Source organism: Myodes glareolus, chromosome 23 (genome assembly GCF_982192425.1).
Source record: "Myodes glareolus chromosome 23, mMyoGla1.1, whole genome shotgun sequence".
In the NCBI taxonomy this organism is placed as follows: Eukaryota; Metazoa; Chordata; class Mammalia; order Rodentia; family Cricetidae; genus Myodes; species Myodes glareolus.
Window position 1 is genome coordinate 55112399 of NC_142048.1, and position 19071 is coordinate 55131469.

Below are 19071 nucleotides of genomic sequence, written 5' to 3' on the forward strand. Positions count from 1 at the left end.
TGATGGCTGCAGAGAGCCAACAATCCTAAAGCTGGACACCAACCAACTTGCCAGTCAACAGGTTTGAAGGTCCTGGGATGCCAAACTCAAGGCCCACGTAAAGGCTGCCCAAGAACACCAGAGACAGCAGGGTCTGCCTGCTAGGCACGGGGACCTCACTTTGGCCGTGCATCACCATTGGATTTATTCAGCGCGATCGGCAGGTGTCACTTCTCATAGGTGTTGAAGCTTGGGCTAGAAGAAATCTTTTCCTTTCATACCTTTTGCTTGAATATACCTTTTTAAAATTTAAGTGCGAGTCAGTCTCACAGAAACTGGCAGTTAAAACATAGTCAGTACTCACGATCCTCTGTTTGTCCCGGGTCTGAAGATATCAGACCAGCAGGGAGCCTGAGAACAGGGACCGCTAAACCGGAGTCCCTTCCGATCCCGCCTCAGAGTCCGACTCCGCCCCCTTACAAATCCGACCAAAGGGATGCAGTATTTGGCAGGAGGCGGAGTCGTACTGCTCCGCCCCGTGCGGAGCCTTAGCCAATGAAGATCGGGGATTTGGCAAAGGAAGGCGCCCACCGCCCCGCCCCCGAGCTCTGCCAATGGAAGTGCGCGAGGCGGTGCACCCGGGCAGAGCGCGGACCATAGCGCGCGGGGCTCCGGGGGCATCCGCCGCTCGGCTCCGTCTGCGGGCCTTGTCCGCCTGTCTTGTCCTCCTCCTGCGGCCGCGCTGCCGGGCCCTCGCGCGTTGACGAGGTCGACAAGCAGCATGGCGGTGGAGGAAGAGGGGCTGCGGGTCTTCCAGAGCGTGAGGATCAAGATCGGTGAGGACCGCGGTGATTTGGGCAGCTAGCTCCCCAGACCCCTGCTCCTGGTATCCGGCTCGGCTGGACTTAGCCGCCCAGACAGCCCGGTTCTCCGTGGCACTGCGGGGGAGGCGGGACCTGCATCGGGGGCGTCTGTTTGTGTGCGTGAGCGCGCGTGGATGCCTGCGTGTGTCCGTGTGCGCAGGACCGCTCCCGGACCGCTCTGGGTCTCGGGCGCCTGAGTTTACATGCATGAGCACTCGCGGTTCCGTCTGGGTGTTTTCACTTTAGGGATCAGGTCTTCTGATGCCAGTCTCCGGGTGTCCCCTTCCCACTTGAGCGCAGGAACTTCCTTCCCAAGGAGGGGGCGCCCCTTCACCCTTTCTGCTGTGCGGTGCTGCAGGCTTCGAGGCCGTGCGCGCGCGACTGAGTGTCTGCGCGCTGCAGGCATGGTGATGGAGCTGCCAGCACCTCCCCCTCCTTTCATTGAGAACTGGTCGTGGGAGCTGTGGCCGGCAGGCTTGGCATTCAGGCTGCTCTCGCTTGTTCCGGACTTCTGCTGCAACGCTGGGGGCAGGGAGTGAAGTAGAACTGGAGTGATCTGGAAAGGACTTCCTGATTTTTTTTTTTTTAACCTGGAGAATTTGTTTTTCCCAGTTGCTTTTTTTTTTTTCTTTAAATCTTGTGAGTGATGTGTGAGTCCACTTCCTAACAGTGGTTTTCTGAAGTGACCGTTACACATCAAACCATTAACGCACTGGGCAAGGGCCAATTTTCTGGCAGGAATTCTGGGTCCTAGCGCGCTATTCCTGTAGTCTTTCCCCTCTGAACTGCGTCCCACATACTGGACTGTTCCCATGTGAAAAGGCCTCTAGTGGGTGGCAGCAGTCACAGCCGAGTGTCGGTTGTTGATGACATTCGATGCTGTCTGAGGAATGCCAGCTACTCACAATCAGCGTGTTGCTTCCTGTCTGCTTTATTTTGATTTTGAATCATCGCCGAGACAGTTTGATCTTTGGTTCAGAAGCGCTGCGGATACCATGTGGTGCTTGGGCTCCCAGAGGGCATGGGAGGGAGTTCTCTTGCTTTTGTGCCTGGAATTGCTGTCAGTTTCAATCTGAGGAATGGGGCTGCTTCTGGCCGCTGTGGGGCATGGCAAAGAGCACTTGTGTGAGGGCGGCCAGCTCCAGTTTCCCTCAGCCAAGACCATCTCACCAAGTGAGTCCACCGGTCTCCAGGGCTACTGTGCCCTTCTGCTCAAGGACAGCAAGGGGGAGGGGTCTTGTGGGATACTGTGAGGGGAGAATCCAGGCCTTCAGGTCAGCAGGACAGTGTGCCTAGCTCCTGTCCTAACATCAGCTACTGTGTACACAGGGAAGGGTTTTAGTTCTTGTCAAACAAAGAGGATGTCTCTTCCAGAATGACATAGTAAGAAAGACAGGAGAAGAGGGAAGACTCTCATATCCAAGACAGTAGCCCAAACCATCTGCCAGAGTAGGAGCTTCACTAGGGGAACGGGTGGGGGCAAGCCTTAAGGTCTCCCTCTGTTGCTAGACTTTGAATAGGGGTGTGATTGGAGCCTTCATTGCCTCTGATGACAGGGGACTGGGCAGCACTCAAATGTTTAGGTTGGGTAGAGGCACCCAAGCTCAAACTGCCTGCTCCCTAAATGTGCTCTGTCTCCAAGAGGTTCATCTTTCTCAAAGGTTCTTACCCACAGGGCTGGTCAAGGGCGGAGGGTAGTGTCTGTGTACTCACTGGGTGGAGTATGCAGCGAACACAGTTCTGCGTATAGATCCTGCCTCCTGTGTCTGAGCACAGATGTGGGTTAGCCCTCTGGAGCCCAGAAAACAGCTGTGGCAACTGGTGTGGGTTTGGTGTTGCTTAGCTGCCCTTCTTGTCTGATACTGGGGTCCCCAGGGGAATCCCACCAGAAGAAAAAATAGGACTCCGGTAAGGTGGGTGGTATGCTGGGCTCCCTGCGTGCTGGGCTCCCTGTGGGCTGGGCTCCTGGGTTTCCTTTTGCAGTTCTTGGTTTGTGGTCAGGTCACTTGATGATTAACATCTGCCTGAGTGTCGTCGTTGGCTGTGACATTATAGTGGACTTGAGGGCAGGAGTGTTGACCCAGCCTGCCCGGTTTCTCTCTCTCTCTCTCTCTCTCTCTCTCTCTCTCTCTCTCACACACACACACACACACACACACTCCTCTGAGCCTTGTCTCCAGGCATGCTGGCTTCCAGCAAGCCTGCTGGTGACTTAGAGGGTGACCCAGATGAGCCTCTTTCTGGTCACAGCCATTTCCCCATCTGGATAAAGCGAGAGTCCGTGTGAGCTGCATCCGGTGGAAGGGCACAAGGCTGTGACCTGTCACAGTCAACACCCTCCCCCATCCGGAGAAGGAAAGAGACAGTTGCCCCTAAAATCATATAGATAAATACCGTTGCTACTGTTGCTGTAAGGACTTAGGGAAGGGCCAGTGTGACGAGGCTTGGCCTCCGCTTCTTGGTTTCAGAGCATAGTGCAGTACTTGGTTTCACCAGAAATGAGTCTCTCTGTTCTTCCTCTTTCTCATTCCATCTACGCTTTGAAGGAAAAGCCACATAAAAAGTTAAGTATCTTAATTTAAAAAGAGAGAGAGAGAGAACATTTTCAAGTCCTGTCTTGAAGAATCTGTTGCTTCCCCATTTAAAATATGCAGGGTTGTTTGGATGTGTTCTTCTGTGCACTTAGAATCTTAAGTATCTGTGGTAACAATTACTGCTTTGTTACAACCATCACATGTGACTGACCCACGCTTCCTTGAGGCTGCTGTATTGAGGAAGTGTGTAGCCCAACTCTCTAGAGTCGCTGCCGCCTGGTGATTGGGCAGATAGCTGTGGCCAGAGCTCATCTGCCCAGCAATGCTATTTTGGGCCCAGTGTTCCCTGGGGTTGCAATATAGCTTCACTTCCCAGTCATGTTTTCCTTTTGCATAATATTTATTACTTGTTTTTAAAAGTGCTCCCTGGATAAAAAAAAACGTTGAGTGCTGTAGAGGTAATTATCATTTGTCAATTAATAAATAAAAATTCGAAATTCTGGCTTTGCATTCCCAGACCAGAAATGTTCTCTTGCACTATTGTGGCTTTGTTCATTGTCTTTCCGCTGAGGTCTCGGCGGAGCTCCGTGGGTCCCCAGGAAGGCAGGCTCTGCATCCTGCTTTTCCTCTGGACTCTTCGTGACTCCAGCCTATCTGTGTGGATGTTGCAGCAGCCTCTCTGCGTCCTGGCTGGCTCCGTGGTCTTGCGCTAAGGTTAGAATATGATTGTGGAGAAGTGGGATGGCCAGCAGAGCATCCGGCAGGACTGGGTTGCTGTGGACCAGGGTTGGTTTCTCAGGCTCACTTTTCTTCCCTGTCTTCCTGCTGACAACAGAATCTAACCAGGAGCAGGAGGAGCCAGTGAAAGGAGGATGGGCAGAAGTGCAAGTTGGGGGCAGACAGGGCTGTGAGCCCGCCTGGCGGCTGGTCAGCCGTGAGTGGGCAGCAGTTGGCAAAGCGCTAGGTCAAGGCCCGGGAGCTCAGGGCTTTGTTAGCCCATTGAGCAAAGTTGTTCTCCCAGCTGGCCGCAGCGTGTTGACACCAGGGTTGCCGTAGGCCATGGATCTGCAGGAGGCAGTTGTATTTCCGGGTTAACTCAGTTGTCATGGGCTGGCCAAGGCTGGGTCAGAGAGAAGAGGTGTTTTGTGAGTCATGGCCTTTGTGATACAGTCGCTTCTGAGTTTAAGAAGATGCCATGTGGGCCAAATGTGGTCCTTGGCATGGGAGATTTTAGATTCCCTTGAGCTCTCCCATGCTAAAATTAACTTGGGTATTCCATTAACCGAACTCAGCTCAGCTGCCTGTGCTATTTTTAACTGCCGGCGACTAATGTGGAGCTCTGGGCTGGACCTGTGGAAGCTAGGAAAGCGCTGGCTTGGGCTGCTCCAACCTGCTGATCCAGGTGCTGCCTGTTGGGGCGTCGGGTTGGTGCACTTGTGGTAGGCAGAGAAATGCAGATTTCAAGGGAGGGGGTGTGTGCACATTGTCTCATTAATTTTCAAGATTTTTGCTTCACTGTTTTATTTATTTTATTTATTTGTATTCGTGTATGTGCACGTGCATGTGTGTGTGTGTGCGTGCGTGCGTGTGTGTGTGGTGTGTGTGTGTGTGTGTGTGTGTACACATTCATGCCATACCTGCAGAGGCCAGAAGAGGGTGTTGGATTCTCTAGAGATGATACTGAGGCAGTTGTGAACTGCTCAGCTGTGCTGGAAAAAGGACTCAGGTCCTCTGGAAGAGCGGCAAGTACACGTAACCTCTGAGCCTACCTCATTAATCGTGAAATTTAAATTTTCACAACCTCATGACATTGATGTCCATGAAGGGAGATATATATACATACTAGATATATATATATTAGATATATATATGCTATATATATACTATATATACTAGATGTATAGATATATTAGTATACATACTAGATATATATAGTACGATATATATGTGTATGTATATATGCATGTATGTATGTACACACACACACACACACAAGCCAGCCTGTGTCACGTCTGGTCATTTCCTGTCAGTTCATAAGGCCTTTTACTTCCTCTATGATCTTAGATTTGGCTGGCGGGCTGAAGAGGAGCTTTGGAGGGAGGCGGCAGCTGATGCTGAGGATGTTGAACAGGGCACTGGTCCATGCTTGTAGACAGCAGGGCTATGCTGACTTCAGTGCTGGTTAAGCACATCTGAGACTCACTGACCAGCAGGATGGGTGTCTGAGAGGAGCTGTGCATCCGAGCAAGGAGATCAGCTTGAGGTCAGGCTGTCACATAGTAGCCCCAAAGTGATGCGCAGCAGCCATGCCTGGAAGGCAGAACGTGTTTTGATTTGATTCCCTGAAGTTCATTGTGTATCTGAATGCAGAAGTCACACATGCATTCACTTGCTGAGGAGTTAACTGCAACTGGATGAGGGCAAGGTGTGTTTTAAGTGTGGGTATGAAAATTTTTAGCAAAAATATGGATTCTGAAAATCCTTTGAAGGTCCAGGTGGTTGCATGATCTTGGAGGTGGGCTGGCTGGTCTTCAGGACCAGAGCTCCAGACAGTCAATGAGGAGAGGAGGTGATGGATCTTTCTTAGAATCTGAAACTCAAGAGAGGGTAGTGGTTGGTTCTTGGTAACTGCAGTTTTATTAGATGAGCCCTAATCTCTCTGACCTTAGCCTCCTTTGTCTAAGTGGAAAGCAATACTTCTGTTGACCCAGCCCAGGGATTGCACATGCACCAGAGACCGGATTTTCGCCGACAGAGGCAATGTTTCCAGTATAATTTGAAGCTGTTGATTCTGTTAATTTGTACAAATTAGGGTACAGCCTAAGCAGTGCATAAATCAGAGAGGGCTGAACTTTGATTAGTGGGTAGGGGCTGAAGTCTGAAGAGAGATGGCTTTAGCTCTGCTCGTGGAGAGAGGATTCCATGGATCCATGGACCCCAGTGTCCTTCCCTGCCTCTGATATTGTGGGGCTGGTTATTCATACGACTTGGAGCATAGAGAATTTGGCCTGGAACTTCCAACTTGGTGAGTAGATAGTCCTCCCCACAGGCGGAAAACACGTGTAGGTAGGTCATGTCAGGACTTAGATATGGGACTTGTAGATGCGGGGTGGCTTCGGGAAGGCACAAGGTGAATGGGGGGATGTATAGCTATGCATGTTGGGCTGGAAGGGACCTCATGGGTCACAGATGGCCTTCTGTAGGTGCCTGTCAAGGTATGCTGGTCTGTCCATCCTGTCAAGGTGTGCGCCAGTCTACGATGGTGCAGAGGAGGCGCCACCTGCACATGGGAAATGTTCCTGCTCCAACCAGAGGGCAGTCGTGTACTGAAGTGCTCTCTGTACAGTCCCGTAGCTAGCAGTTCTACGAACAAAACAGTGGGGACAGAGCAAAGTGAATGCTAATGCTAATATGTCATGGAGCATCCTCTGAGGTACAAGGGAAGCTGCCTCTGGGCCGTTGCGCAGTATGTGAGATCAGTTCTGTTTCCTCGGGTTCCAGTTTGTTCTTTCCCTCCCTGTGACGAGGCTACAAGGAATGGCCCCGCAGCAGCTAAGCTCCTCCCGGGGTTAAGACCATCACTCAGGTTTTTCTTTGATTTTTTCGTTAAGAAAATAATTCATTTTCCTGTCTGAAAGCGCTTCCTACTAGGACTGGCCTTCTGCTTGTTAGAGCCATGCTTTTTCTCCAGGTGGGCTTTCTTGGCATGAAGCCGTGACTCTCCAGGCGGAGAGAGTGACATCTAGGTTCCCAGTCAACTCTTGGGGTTTGCTTTGATGTTGAGCCCTGCTCATCTTGGCGCTGCCCCAGTGCCGGCCACTGCTCTTCGAGCTGAGAGAGGAGCTGAGGACACACAGATCCCTATGAAGGGTGGTCATGGTCCTGACAGGTATTCCTCACTGCCATCCAGGTCTCAGAGAAGCAAGGCTGCCTCCCACTGAGGTGTCCTGTGACATGTCTGCTTCATAGGGTCCAGGAGTCTTCATGGTTAGCAAGAGGTGGAGCTTGTGGACTCGTCCTCCAGAGAGGAGCGAACTAGCCTCCAAATGAGTTGCCCATTGTTCTTGATCCCTTTTAAAAGCAGCCTGCGTGGGACTAGTTTGTGGAGCACACTGAGCAGCGCTGGTGTCCCCGGGCAGCGTAGAGAGAGCTGAGGAGTCAGTGTCAAGGGTGACCATTTGCAAACCCTGTACCGGCTGAGCCACATCTTGTCCAGTGAAACCATCAGACCCACGTCACAAATCACGGCAGCCTAGAGATGCCGCTCCCTTCTCAACCTTGGCTTCCGGGGGACTTGGTGTCCCCCACTTACATACTCCTCTCAGGAGGGGTGAGATTCACTCTGTCCTGCTGGATAGCTGCTGTCTGGAGAAGAAAGCCTGGCTTTGGCAAGCCGGATGCGGGTGGAGCGTGGTTCAGTGTCAGTGTGGGGACGCAGCTCAGTCCTAAGACCCTGAACCTCTGGGCATCTACTTTGTTTTGGCTCTGGATAACTTGGGATTTTCCAAGGCGGGGATCAGACTGGGGCATGGGGCCATTAGCATTAGTCCAGGAACATGAGGCTCTTCCGGAAAATTCATCCGTGTGCAAGCCCCAAAGGCCCTGGCCAGCCTGGACTCTTGTCTAGAGTCTGGGATGAGTGCTGTGTCGGGGCTGGTTTTCCCATGGCCTTTAGGGTGAGGGCTGAGCTGGGGAATTCCAGACCCTCCGATCTGCAGATGGCATACTCAGCCTTCTTGGGAAGCCTCGCTGAGCTGGCCTGAGGCCCTCGATGTAGGCAGCCTGCTGCAGGATGGAATTCTGGGAAAGCTCATCCACCACCGCGCCTGGAGAGGACACTACCTCTTGACTCAGTGGCTGATCTCCAAGACTCTGCTGCTGGATTCGGAGTGTGTGCCAGGTTTTCATCTGCACAGCTGCCTCAGCCGGCTCCCTGAAGAGAGCATGCATTTCTGCTCCCCAGCTCCTGAGACCGGCCCTAGGCTGGGCACAGGAAGGAGGAAGCAGGCTGCTGGCCCCAAGCCTGAAGGGGCGCTGAAGATAATTCCTGAGTGTCAAGGCTGTCTCTTAGCGGTGGTGATCAGAGCTGTAAGGTTGTTGACCTAAGAACACACAATAGGGCATTTCCTCCGCGGGTAAAGCTGAGTTCTCAGAGCTGGAACTGTGCCCTGTGCTTGTCTGTATCGCTGGAGATCTGACGCCGGGCACTGGGGCTTTCTGAGGCGTGAGGTAGTGAGAGAGAACTGAGCTGCACCATGAGACCCGCATTCAGATTCAGTCAGGGCCGTTCTCAAGGTGTCCTCTTGTGATGTCATTTACCCATGTACATATGTGTGTGTGTGTGTGCTTGCAAGGTCGCTTGCAGGGCAGTTTCATGCCCCAGCTTGCATAGGGTACAAATTGTGCTAAGGGTTGGGGTTGTTCTTTTTCTAGGATTTGTAACAACAGGGACAGGTCACTCCTGGCATTGTGAGACTTGCAAAGTTTAAATACATCCTGATTTTCACAAAATCCTTTACTTTTCCTGTTACCTGCATGGGTGGGGCATTGTCCCCTGGGGTCCGAGGCGACTTCAGACAGCTTGCTTCCGCTACTATGACTCTGGTGTTTGGGTGCTCTGCTCTTCTGTTCCCACACCATAAGATCTCTTCTCACAATTGTTCTGGATTTTTATGCCTTTTATATTTATTCGTGTAGCACACTCGTGTTTTAGGCCACGGCTTAGAGTTTTTCTCATGGCATTTCTTCTGTTTGTTTCTGACCTGCTCTCGTAGATGGCTTTTGTCAGGCCAAGGCCCAGCCTTTTAAGCTGTGTGCTCAGAAAACCGTAACGAGACCCACATGAATCTGGAACAAACTTGAATCCTTATTTTTGGGAAGGAAGGCCTGGGCAGGTGGCGGAGCTTGAATTCAGTAGGTAAGATGTGACCAGGGAGCCCAGGGGGATGAACCATTGCCTGTTAAAGAGAAGCAGGAAGGAATTGCCTGCAGATCACTGTGTTTTGACAGTCGTTGGGGGGAGACTGTGGGCACTTTCTACCTGTCGGCTGTTTCAGGCAGAGCTGGGGCAAAGCCCTGTGCCAGCTGGACTTTTGCCAGAGCATGAATGAAGGCCCTGCTGGGACACCCAGCCGCTTTGAGCTGCACCGGTTGCACAGCCTCTGGCTATTCCTAGGTTACAGTTATACAGCAACGATTCCCTTGAGGAGTCCTGGAGGCAGCATCTGAGACATGAGCGTGGCTGACCGGCTCCCCAGCTGGTCCCATCCGTCTGGAATCTGTGACATTCCTTTTGCTGTTCATCATTTCCTGCTCCGGGCAGGACTGCATTTAGTGTTTAGAGAGACTTTCTCAGTATTGGAACCCAGGAATGTGTTTATGCATGTCCCGAGTGGAAAGGAAGGGTCACATGGAAAGACATTTTTTTTTCACTGTTTGTGCTGAGTGTCTTGATTTAAAATTTTGTTTCATGAAGTATATATTTCATGACATCTGCGGGGAAACTTTGTCTCCTTTGTTGTCCCCTTGCTGAGCCCCAGGATGTGATTTTCTCCAGAGGGCTTGAAGGAGTGGATCAGGAGGGTTTGGCAGGCAGAGAGGTCCCACGGAGTATTATGCCCCGAGTCAAACACAATGAGCTTACTTCTTGTGATTGCCTGCCGTTCTTACCATCCATAGTGTAGTTCACTCTCCAGCCCCAGGGCCACTGCACGGAACCACCCACCTCAAGGCTGGGCTGCCCCGTCTCTGTAGCTCGCTGCACCCCGTGGTGCTGTGGACATAAGAATGCAGCTGTGTTGTGGCTGGGTAAGGGTCTGGCGGCTGATGGGCTGTGAGGCTTTGTAAGCCGATGATGGGGCAGGGTCTTGAGGCAGATCTACTGCTCTAGTTTGGAATATGATGGGCAGGATCGTGGTTGTATGGTTGTAAATATATATCTGGATTCTAGTGTTTCAGAGTGGCTGGTTACCAAGAAAATGCAGGGTAGGTGTTTGCTGGGGGAGGTTCTGACTTCATCAGGGGGCTGCACATAGGTATTGTGTTTTGGACTTCATTTTCCTCCTGAGATGCTGTCTCAGTTTGCTGATCCTTGTCATCAGGGCAAGGAAAGAGTAACAGGACAGCCCTTTTTCCAGAGTGGACATCAAAGAGAGGACTCAGAGAGACTCTCATGAGCTCGAGAAGAGATATGCTTGGACCTTGGCCTCCCTGGTCATGAGCTGATGGAGATGTAGAACCCCATCATTCCTACTTGGTGGCTCTAAGGGGGCCTGTTGCCCCCCAGCTTTGCTCTATGTGGCTCAGAAAGCTATGATTTCGGTCAGGTCAGACTGAAAACTGGAAGGAGAGGCTGTTGGGTGTCTTGTTTATGCATGTCCGCCAGCACCTGTCACCTTCTTCCCAAGCTGAGAGCAGTCAGCGCAATGCACAGCAAAATCGATACTGTCCTCTGCATGGGTCTGGCACCCATTTCGCCCCCACCAAGGTCATTCGGTGATGGTTGGGACTCTTGTTTGTTACATGGTAGGTGCAAGTCCTGGGCATCCATGGGGCATGGGGTGCTGAGGTGGAGCCCTGGTTTGATGGCATTCTTGAGCAGCACGCTGGGAAGAAGATTGCAGTGGGGATATTGTTGAACACTTCTGAGGACCAAGCATGTGTCAGGCTCAGGTCCCCCCTTCTTCTCTTCAGGAAATAGAGTATCACATCACTGTCAGGTGTATTTTGGGAGCATGGAGCAAAAATCTCTTCGCACGTCTGCTTGAGAAAAGACTCCAGGACTGTGAACCATGTGGCTGCTGCTTCCCAGTCTTGGGTGTGGCTCCGAGGGGTCGAGGCCTCTGCGGTTTACCATCTGGATGACCTTCCTGGGTTTTGTGAATTTTCTGCCCCTTGGTTTAATGTACAATGAGAATGATAATGGCTCCTTCCTGGTAGCGTGGAGAATTGGATACCATGTGAGGTGCCAGTTCTGTGTGGGCACAGAATCAGTCGGGGCTGATGTTGTCATTGTTTCCTTCTGGGTTTTTATCTCACCCAGGCGCAGTGTGGGGGTTGGTGAGCACCAGCGTCTGTTCAGGGTCATAGGACTCCAATGGGTGAGCCAAGGGCTGGACTGTGTGTGACTGGCAGAAAAACAAGGCTACAGATGATGGGTGGGTACCTCGCGTGGAGTTGGGCTGGGAGGGTAAGTTGGGCTGGAGTTGATCTGTAAGTCAGAGCCTGGGCTGCCTGCCATGCAAAGTCTCTGTGTCCTGCATTAACTGTCAGTATTCAAATGTCGTCCATAGTGTGCTCAGACCTACCATGAAATGCTAGCCGTGTGTGGCCCTGTGCCTACATACAGTCTTTAGACCACGTCTGCTGCAGCGTGGCACCAAGGTGTGGAGTTGTATAGCAAGGCTACCAAGGCCACCTTCCCAGAAGCTGCGGCTGGGCTCCCTGCCACTGGTGACAAACAGGTGGTATGGGATATGGAAGCTGAACGAAGTACTTGAGTGTGTGTTCAGGTAGCCCGATGCCACTCAGCACAGTTGTTACCTCTGTGCTGTTTCCCAGACTGTCCTGTGGCCATCTCCGATGTATAGGCCATCGTAACAGTGGATGTGCTGTGCTGTGGTCAGAGTGCGGAATGTCCCCGAAGGCCTACGGAGCAGAGGCTTGCTCTCCAGGTTGTTGCTATGGGAGGACAGATCTTTAGGCAGTGGGGCATGGAGGATGCTGCGGTCCTGGGCCCCTTCTTCTGGTCCCTTCTTGGGTATGGGGAAAGCATCTTTATTTCTCCACATTGCCCATTCATGATGTGCTAACACACACCGAGAGTGCAGCCGACTGTGGCAGGAGCCTCCAGGACTGAGGCGATAAATGCAGGGAACATATCTCCAGTTTATTTTGCAGAATATGGGCATGCTCCTACATTGGTTCTGGCGTAGAGCAGCCCCAGCAAGCCATATATAGCCCAATGTGGAAGACAAGTTCAGGTTCAGCGCTGGGTCCCACTGTTGGACTCTGAGGCTCTTGCTTGCTTCCTCTTAAGATGTGTTCATTTGCCAGGCTTGCACCCAGCAAAGCTTGCCGCGATGGCTCAACCAGGATACCCAGGAGCACCCTGCCATAGTAGCACAAAGGCCACAGGCACACCGCATTCCTGTCTATGCAGTGCCTTCCCCACCTACAGTGAAGGCCTCAGGGGATCTGAAGGGATTCTAGGTTGCTAGACTTTGGCTCTGTGCACCGTGTCGCGGGCTGTCCCTGGAACGAGTCCTGCTCGGGCCTGTAGCTGCCCTCGAGGGCTGGGTGACCTGCTGGTAACACTTCGGCTCCAGAAATACCAGGAATCTCCCTGACTTCATTCCTTAACTTTCCCGGGGCACATTGGGCCATTTCATTGTTGATGCATTTGGAAGGAGAGTAGCTGGGAAGTCAACCCGAAGGAGTGTGGGAAGCAGCGTGTCCCGTGTGGTTTAAAGGCCACAAGAATAGACAATTATGTTTTCTTTGAGGGTGAAATAAGGTCTAGGTTCATCGCATTCTTAGCAAGCAAATGGCAGCTTTTAGCGGGTGGAGCTAGGCAGGCTGTCGGAGCTGGGAAATGCTGACTGTCCTGGCCCCTTCTCCTTACCCTCAAATGCGTAACACCCATATGTCCCGTAGCTCTTTCCAAGATAGTTTTGGACTCAAGTCTAATAAAGGAAACCTCAGGAAATCCAGAATAGAAAGTTAGCACATGGCTAGAGGAAGTTCATTTTAAGCCCTACAGATAAGTTAGTGGTCTGACTTCCTAATAGTACCACGCCAGTCAGCTCGCCGAAGAAAAGGGTGTCTCGTTTGCTCAGGGAACTGGGTTCGGTGTTCACTTGGAACCTGAAAATGCCGGTTAAGGATTTTTGCTCTTAATGGGCTAGTGAATATCTGACATCAACATTTTCACAAACTGGGTCTGGGTGTCTTGTTAGGTAGACCTCTCTTATTGTCAGGAGCCACTTAGTCGCTGGGAAGGAACTCAGCAGTGGTCCCTCCTTTATGCACCTTCCTTTTCTTCATGAGCTGCAGCTTACGGGGAAGCCATCGCTTGCGTGCTTGCTTCCCAGTGTGTCTGCCTGCGGCTGGTGCCTGTGCAGAAGCCCTCCAATCCGAGTCTCCACACACAGGCGTCCATGCTCCTTGGCAGCAGAGAACACAGAGAACACAGAGAAGGAAAGGACCCTGTGGTCATGGAGGTGTGTGACTTCAGGATGAGTGGGCAAGAATCATTCATACTTTGATTCCTGCCTGCTAGATAGTAGGGTCCCATCCCCTGTCAGGCTTCCCTCCTGTTGTACTGGGTCAGCTGTTACCACAGCCTGGCTACTCTGTGCTCTGAGGGCTTCACGGCATCCCTGTGTACCCTCCAGTCTTCCCGGGTTACCCTAGGCACCTTCCGTTCCTCATTTCTCTTCTTTGGAGTAAGAGGACAGATCCACCCTTTCCCTGCGCTACCTACAAAAGACATGCCGTTCTGGGTTGTGCTTGGAATCACCCCACATGGCTCAGTGGCCCTCTAGAACCACACTCGGCAGTTAGAGCGCGTCCCAGATGCTCATTTGCTACATGTAAGGTATTTGGAGAAGCTGTGTAGTTAGAGGTTATCCGGGATAAAAGGCAACATGCCTGTAGCTAAGAGTGCAGAGCTTTGGGGTGGCACTCTGAGAGGCTGGGATCCTGTTGGTGGGAGGAAGGCATCAGCCAGTATAATTCAGTTTGGGGTTCAGCAGTGGATGGCGTCAGCAGGGTGCTTCCCACAGCCCTAATTTGATGGTGTTATGCAGGGTGGATCCATACTACTTCTTGACTTGTGGCATAGCTACCAGGTCCAGGTCCAGGTCTGGGCTAGAATCTCACTCATCCTGCTGTCCATATGAATTCGGGGCTCTCCGAGTTATCACCCCCTCTCCAGCCAGCACATGACCGATGTGAATGTGTTGAGTTCAGGTGGTGATGCTTTGGTGCAGACCTTCACACAGTCGAGGGACCCCTGCGAGCTCCACCTGTGTGGGCTGGGAACTGGGAGCTTGGAGCCCGTGGCTACTCAACCTCATTGCTGTAGCTCGAAAGTAGCCAGTCAGTGTGTCGCTGGGAAACGGTGACAGCATGTCTGTGGAACCTTATTTATGGACACTGACATTTGGACTGACATAATTTTCTTATGCTCTGCTCGATCTTCTTGATAAAGCTATTTGGAAATCTAAAAGCCGTGTCTGGAGAGATGGCTCAGTCAAAAAATTGCCTGCCACGCAAGAATAAAGATGAGTTCAGATCCCTCGCATCGCCTGGGTAAAATCTAGGCACCAGAGAGTGAGAGACCTTGGAACACTCAGTCCTCAGTGGTACGTCTCCATCAAATCCCTCCCCTCAGGGCACAGAGAACTCTATGGGAGAGGAGGGGGAAGATTGTTAGAGCAAATGAAAATGGGGGACGTCAAGGAAACAAGATCTTCTAGACAGGGTAAGAACTCACTGAGACAGTGGCAGCGTGTTCAGGGCCTGCACAGCTCTAAGCCAGGTGGGGTCCCAGTGCCGAGAAGGGAAGTAGACTCCAGCCCATCCCTAACCCAGAGCTGTCTCCAACTGACAGCCGCTCCCAAAGGAAAAGTCAGGTTTCTCCAATGGAGTCTCACTGGGGATGTAAACCACACTTAAGGGCAGGCCCCTGCCCAGCAATGGACAACAGAAAAGAAGCTCAGTGGTACTTTTGGTGGTTTTTATTTTTATTTTTTTGTCTGACAATGCTTTGTCTGGACATTTTCTTTTTAACCTTACAGATCTTTTGCTTATCTATTCTTGTTTCCAATTTTATTTTTATAGGGTTTCTGTGTGTGAGAACGTGTGTGTCTCATTGTATGTTTTCCTTGTGCCTTTTCTTTGGCTCTTCTTTTTCCCGTTTTTTGTTTGTTTGTTTTGTCCTGTTCTGTTCTTTTATTTTATTTTTATTTTAGATGCCTGTTTGTATTTTAATGAGAGAGAGAGAGAGAGAGAGAGAGAGAGAGAGAGAGAGAGAGAGAGAGAAACAGAAAGAGAGTGTGGATTTGAGTGGGTGGGGAGTGGGGAGGATCTAGGAGGAGTTGGGGAAGAGGAAACTACAATCAGGATATCTTGTATAGAAACATATATTGTAGATTTAATAAAAAGTAAATAAAAGAAAACAAAGTAAGAATCTGGGCACAATGGGAGACATCTGTAACTCCAAGGCTGAGTGAAGGAAAGTTAGCAAAGGAGGACTGGTTCCTCAGTCTGGTAGAATCGATGAGCTCCAGGTTCGGTGAGAGATCCTGCCTCAAAACACAAAGGAGAGAGGGATTGAGGAAGACACTGATGCTGACCTTGGTCCTCCGCATGCCTGCACATACATGTTCATGTCTACCGTTTGCATATGTATACACACACCAATATGGATGTGGACCCTTCACACCCTCAAGCCAGAAAATTACAAAAGCTATTTTTGCCTTGCACTGGCAAACAGAATAATTGATCTGGGGCTTCAGTCTGTCTTGCTGCCTCCGAGCATTAGAGTCTAGATAGGTGCAGGGCAGCCCGCAGCCTGAGAGGCGAGGGTCCAGGCCTCTGTGCTGCTCGGTCACCAGCTTCTCCAGGTTCTTTGCCACTGGTTTCCTTTTTCTGTTTGCCTTTTGTTTGCTTGTTTTTAAGAGACAGGGTTTCTCTGTGTAGTTTTGGAACCTGTCCTAGACTTTGCTCTGTAGACCAGGCTGGTCTCGAATTTACAGAGATCCGCCTGCCCCTGCCTCCCGAGTGCTGGGATTAAAGGCGTGCTCCACCACTCATTTTTTTATGTTAGATTCTGACCATTTCTTTTTCTTGACTCATTAAGTTTTCTGTTTAATTTTTTTCCCTCAATCCACATTCAGACCACAGCTAAACGAGTCTGGCTTTAGGGTTTGTGCCCTTTGCTGACTGTGTCAGAGCCTAAACTTTTTGAGGGAAGGTCCATGCGCCTGTCCTATAAACTCTGAGAGCTCGTTGCCCTTAGCTGGGAGGGTAGAGCAAAACTTGGAGAATCAGGGATCAGGGAAAGACAGAACCTGCTTTTGAGGACCAAACAACTCTTTGAAGGGTTTTGGTTGGAATTCTTGCTGCAGAAATTTGTGGACCGGAGCCCAAAGATTCCTGGGCCTAGAGGAGGTGAAGCCAGTTACTTTAGTTTGCCGTAAAGGTGGGCATCCCTGATGGAAGCACTTTGTTACTGTGTTGTGAGCTCCTGCCATCCCTGGTGAGCATCTTGCCACGTCACTGGCATGTGAAGCCAGCACCCGCTTGTTTGCTTTCATCTTTTAGGGGTGTGTCACATGCAGTAATCTTTTTTCTTCACGAAACCCATGTGCTTAGCAGTGCTCTGCTTGTGGGATATGGGTGGTTGTGAACTAAAGTTATCGCAGAACAGACTCAGGCCTTACCCTAGAGGACTATTCCTCCTTAGTGCCCAAGTGATCTGGTACCCCTCCCTGTGCAGGCCACTGCCAGTCACATACTCCCAGCTTGGCCTCTCTTTTCGTTGCTTTATGCCGCTCATGTTGCAAGCTCTGTTGATGCTTGCAGTGCAGAAGGCTGACAGCAGATGTGGGCGTGTCCCCTGCAGTGCAGAAGGCTGACAGCAGATGTGGGCGTGTCCCCTGCAGTGCAGAAGGCTGACAGCAGGTGTGGGCGTGTCCCCTGCAGTGCAGAAGGCTGACAGCAGATGTGGGCGTGTCCCCTGCAGTGCAGAAGGCTGACAGCAGATGTGGGCGTGTCCCCTGCAGTGCAGAAGGCTGACAGCAGATGTGGGCGTGTCCCCTGCAGTGCAGAAGGCTGACAGCAGATGTGGGCGTGTCCCCTGCAGTGCAGAAGGCTGACAGCAGATGTGGGCGTGTCCCCTGCAGTGCAGAAGGCTGACAGCAGATGTGGGCGTGTCCCCTGCAGTGCAGAAGGCTGACAGCAGATGTGGGCATGTCCCCTGCAGTGCAGAAGGCTGACAGCAGATGTGGGCGTGTCCCCTGCAGTGCAGAAGGTTTACAGCAGATGTGGGCGTGTCCCTTGCAGTGCAGAAGGTTTACAGCAGATGTGGGCGTGTCCTTACAGTGCAGAAGGTTTACAGCAGATGTGGGCGTGTCCCTTGTAGTACAGATGGCTGACAGCAGATGTGGGCGTGTCCCCTGAAGTGCAGAAGACTGACAGCAGATGTGGGCGTGTCCCTGGGAGGATGCCATGACAGCACTTCTTTCATCCAGTGAGGAGTCTTAGAGATGACTTGAACCCTTTGCCTAGTATCAGAGGTATGGGGACCCTCAAAACAGTCCTAGTGCACTGTCTACTCCTCAAGTCCCCAAACTGGGCTGGGTTTGGCTGCTATTGAGGACTTTTGGGGACCTGATGTGGGTGCAGGTGAGAAGGAAGATAGCAGAGTGTGTGTCTTGTTGCTTTGCCCAGGCTTCTACCCTGAATTCTCCTAAATCCTATTCTGCTCATGTTGTTTGTGGGTTCCTGGAAACGGTTGCTCTAGGTCAGTGGTTCTCAACCTTCCTAATGCTGTGGCCCTTTAGTACAGTTCCCCACGTTATGGTGACACCCCCCCCCCAAGCATATTATGTTTGTTGCTACTTCTTAGCTGTAACTCTTCTGTTAGGAAGAGCAATGTAAATATTTTTTTTGGAACTGGAGTTTTGTTCAAGGGGTTGTGACCCATAGGTTGAGAATAACTGGCCTAGGACTTTGTAGGACTTTTACATATATGTGTAGAGTGTGGTGGTGGGTGAGGTTGTATGACCACTGTAGAAAGTTTGGGGGAATATGGAAGAGCAACATGTTAAAACAATATGTTAAAACGTGTGTCTGTACCTTCATACTAGTAACCCTAAAACTCGCTTTCTTCTGGAGGACTGGGCTTTGTCTATGGGTTATGAGGCCTGGCAGGTATTCACTGGGCACTGTGAACTCTGGGGGTTGTCTTGCATATTTTCAGCCTGTGTTGAGGGGAGACCCCTTCTCTAAAAGTTCTCTAACCCTATGACCTCATGCATGGCCAGCCCTGAAAACCATAGCTGGAAGGTGTCTACAGAGGCCTGAAAGCCCCATTATTGTTCAGATGAGGACCCACTAGTTTGCTAGGTGGATAGAGGAAGAGTAAGAAGTTGTACTCAGGGATTTGGTTTTTCCTTCGACACATTGACTGACTCTGGGTTGTAAGAGCTGTTTGGGTCATCAGTCTATTTCTTTGTATCCCCATGTCCCCACAACTGTAGAAAGGTGAAGCAGGAGTTTCTCATCAGCCACGTGTTTGTTGGCTTTGTTGTGTTATTGTCTGCCTAAGATGACAAGCGCATGGAATGTTGACCAAATTGAGCTTTGAGACCTCTGCTGATGTCCATGTCTCTCTGATCCTGAGTCAGCAGGAGGAGAAAGACCATGTGCCTGCCGATGTTAGCCCTTGGCTCCAGGTCTAGGATGCTGTTGGCAGGAGGAGTGCGTACCCATTCTTATCTTGCGGCTTCCTTTGTTGGAAGTCTACTTGCTGCCGTTGGAAAGTGGATGGGACAAGGTTGTTCATCTCCTGTGTGTAGTATGTCCCTGGAGACCCAAGCAAGCACGCAGAATCGATTCACTTTACTGGTAGGGAAACTGAGGCTTGGAGCTCTCCCATGCGTTCTGAGTGCTGACTTTGCTCTTGG

At 51.2% G+C, this 19071-nt stretch overlaps 1 protein-coding gene across 2 annotated transcripts in view; it reads left to right on the forward strand.

Annotated features, from left to right (window-relative positions):
* The first annotated feature begins 642 nt into the window (after positions 1 to 642).
* The window catches only part of Rasa3 (RAS p21 protein activator 3), a 106250-nt gene continuing 87821 nt past the window's right edge, over positions 643 to 19071 (forward strand). Inside the window, exon 1 of one of the 2 annotated variants that reach the window (XM_087901142.1) lies at positions 643 to 815. In XM_087901142.1, coding sequence (XP_087757268.1) covers positions 761 to 815 — 55 coding nt within the window. In that variant the 5' untranslated portion in view covers positions 643 to 760. Of the gene's footprint in view, positions 816 to 1899; positions 2016 to 19071 lie in introns of those variants that run through there. The other variant, XM_087901141.1, reaches the window with a different exon arrangement.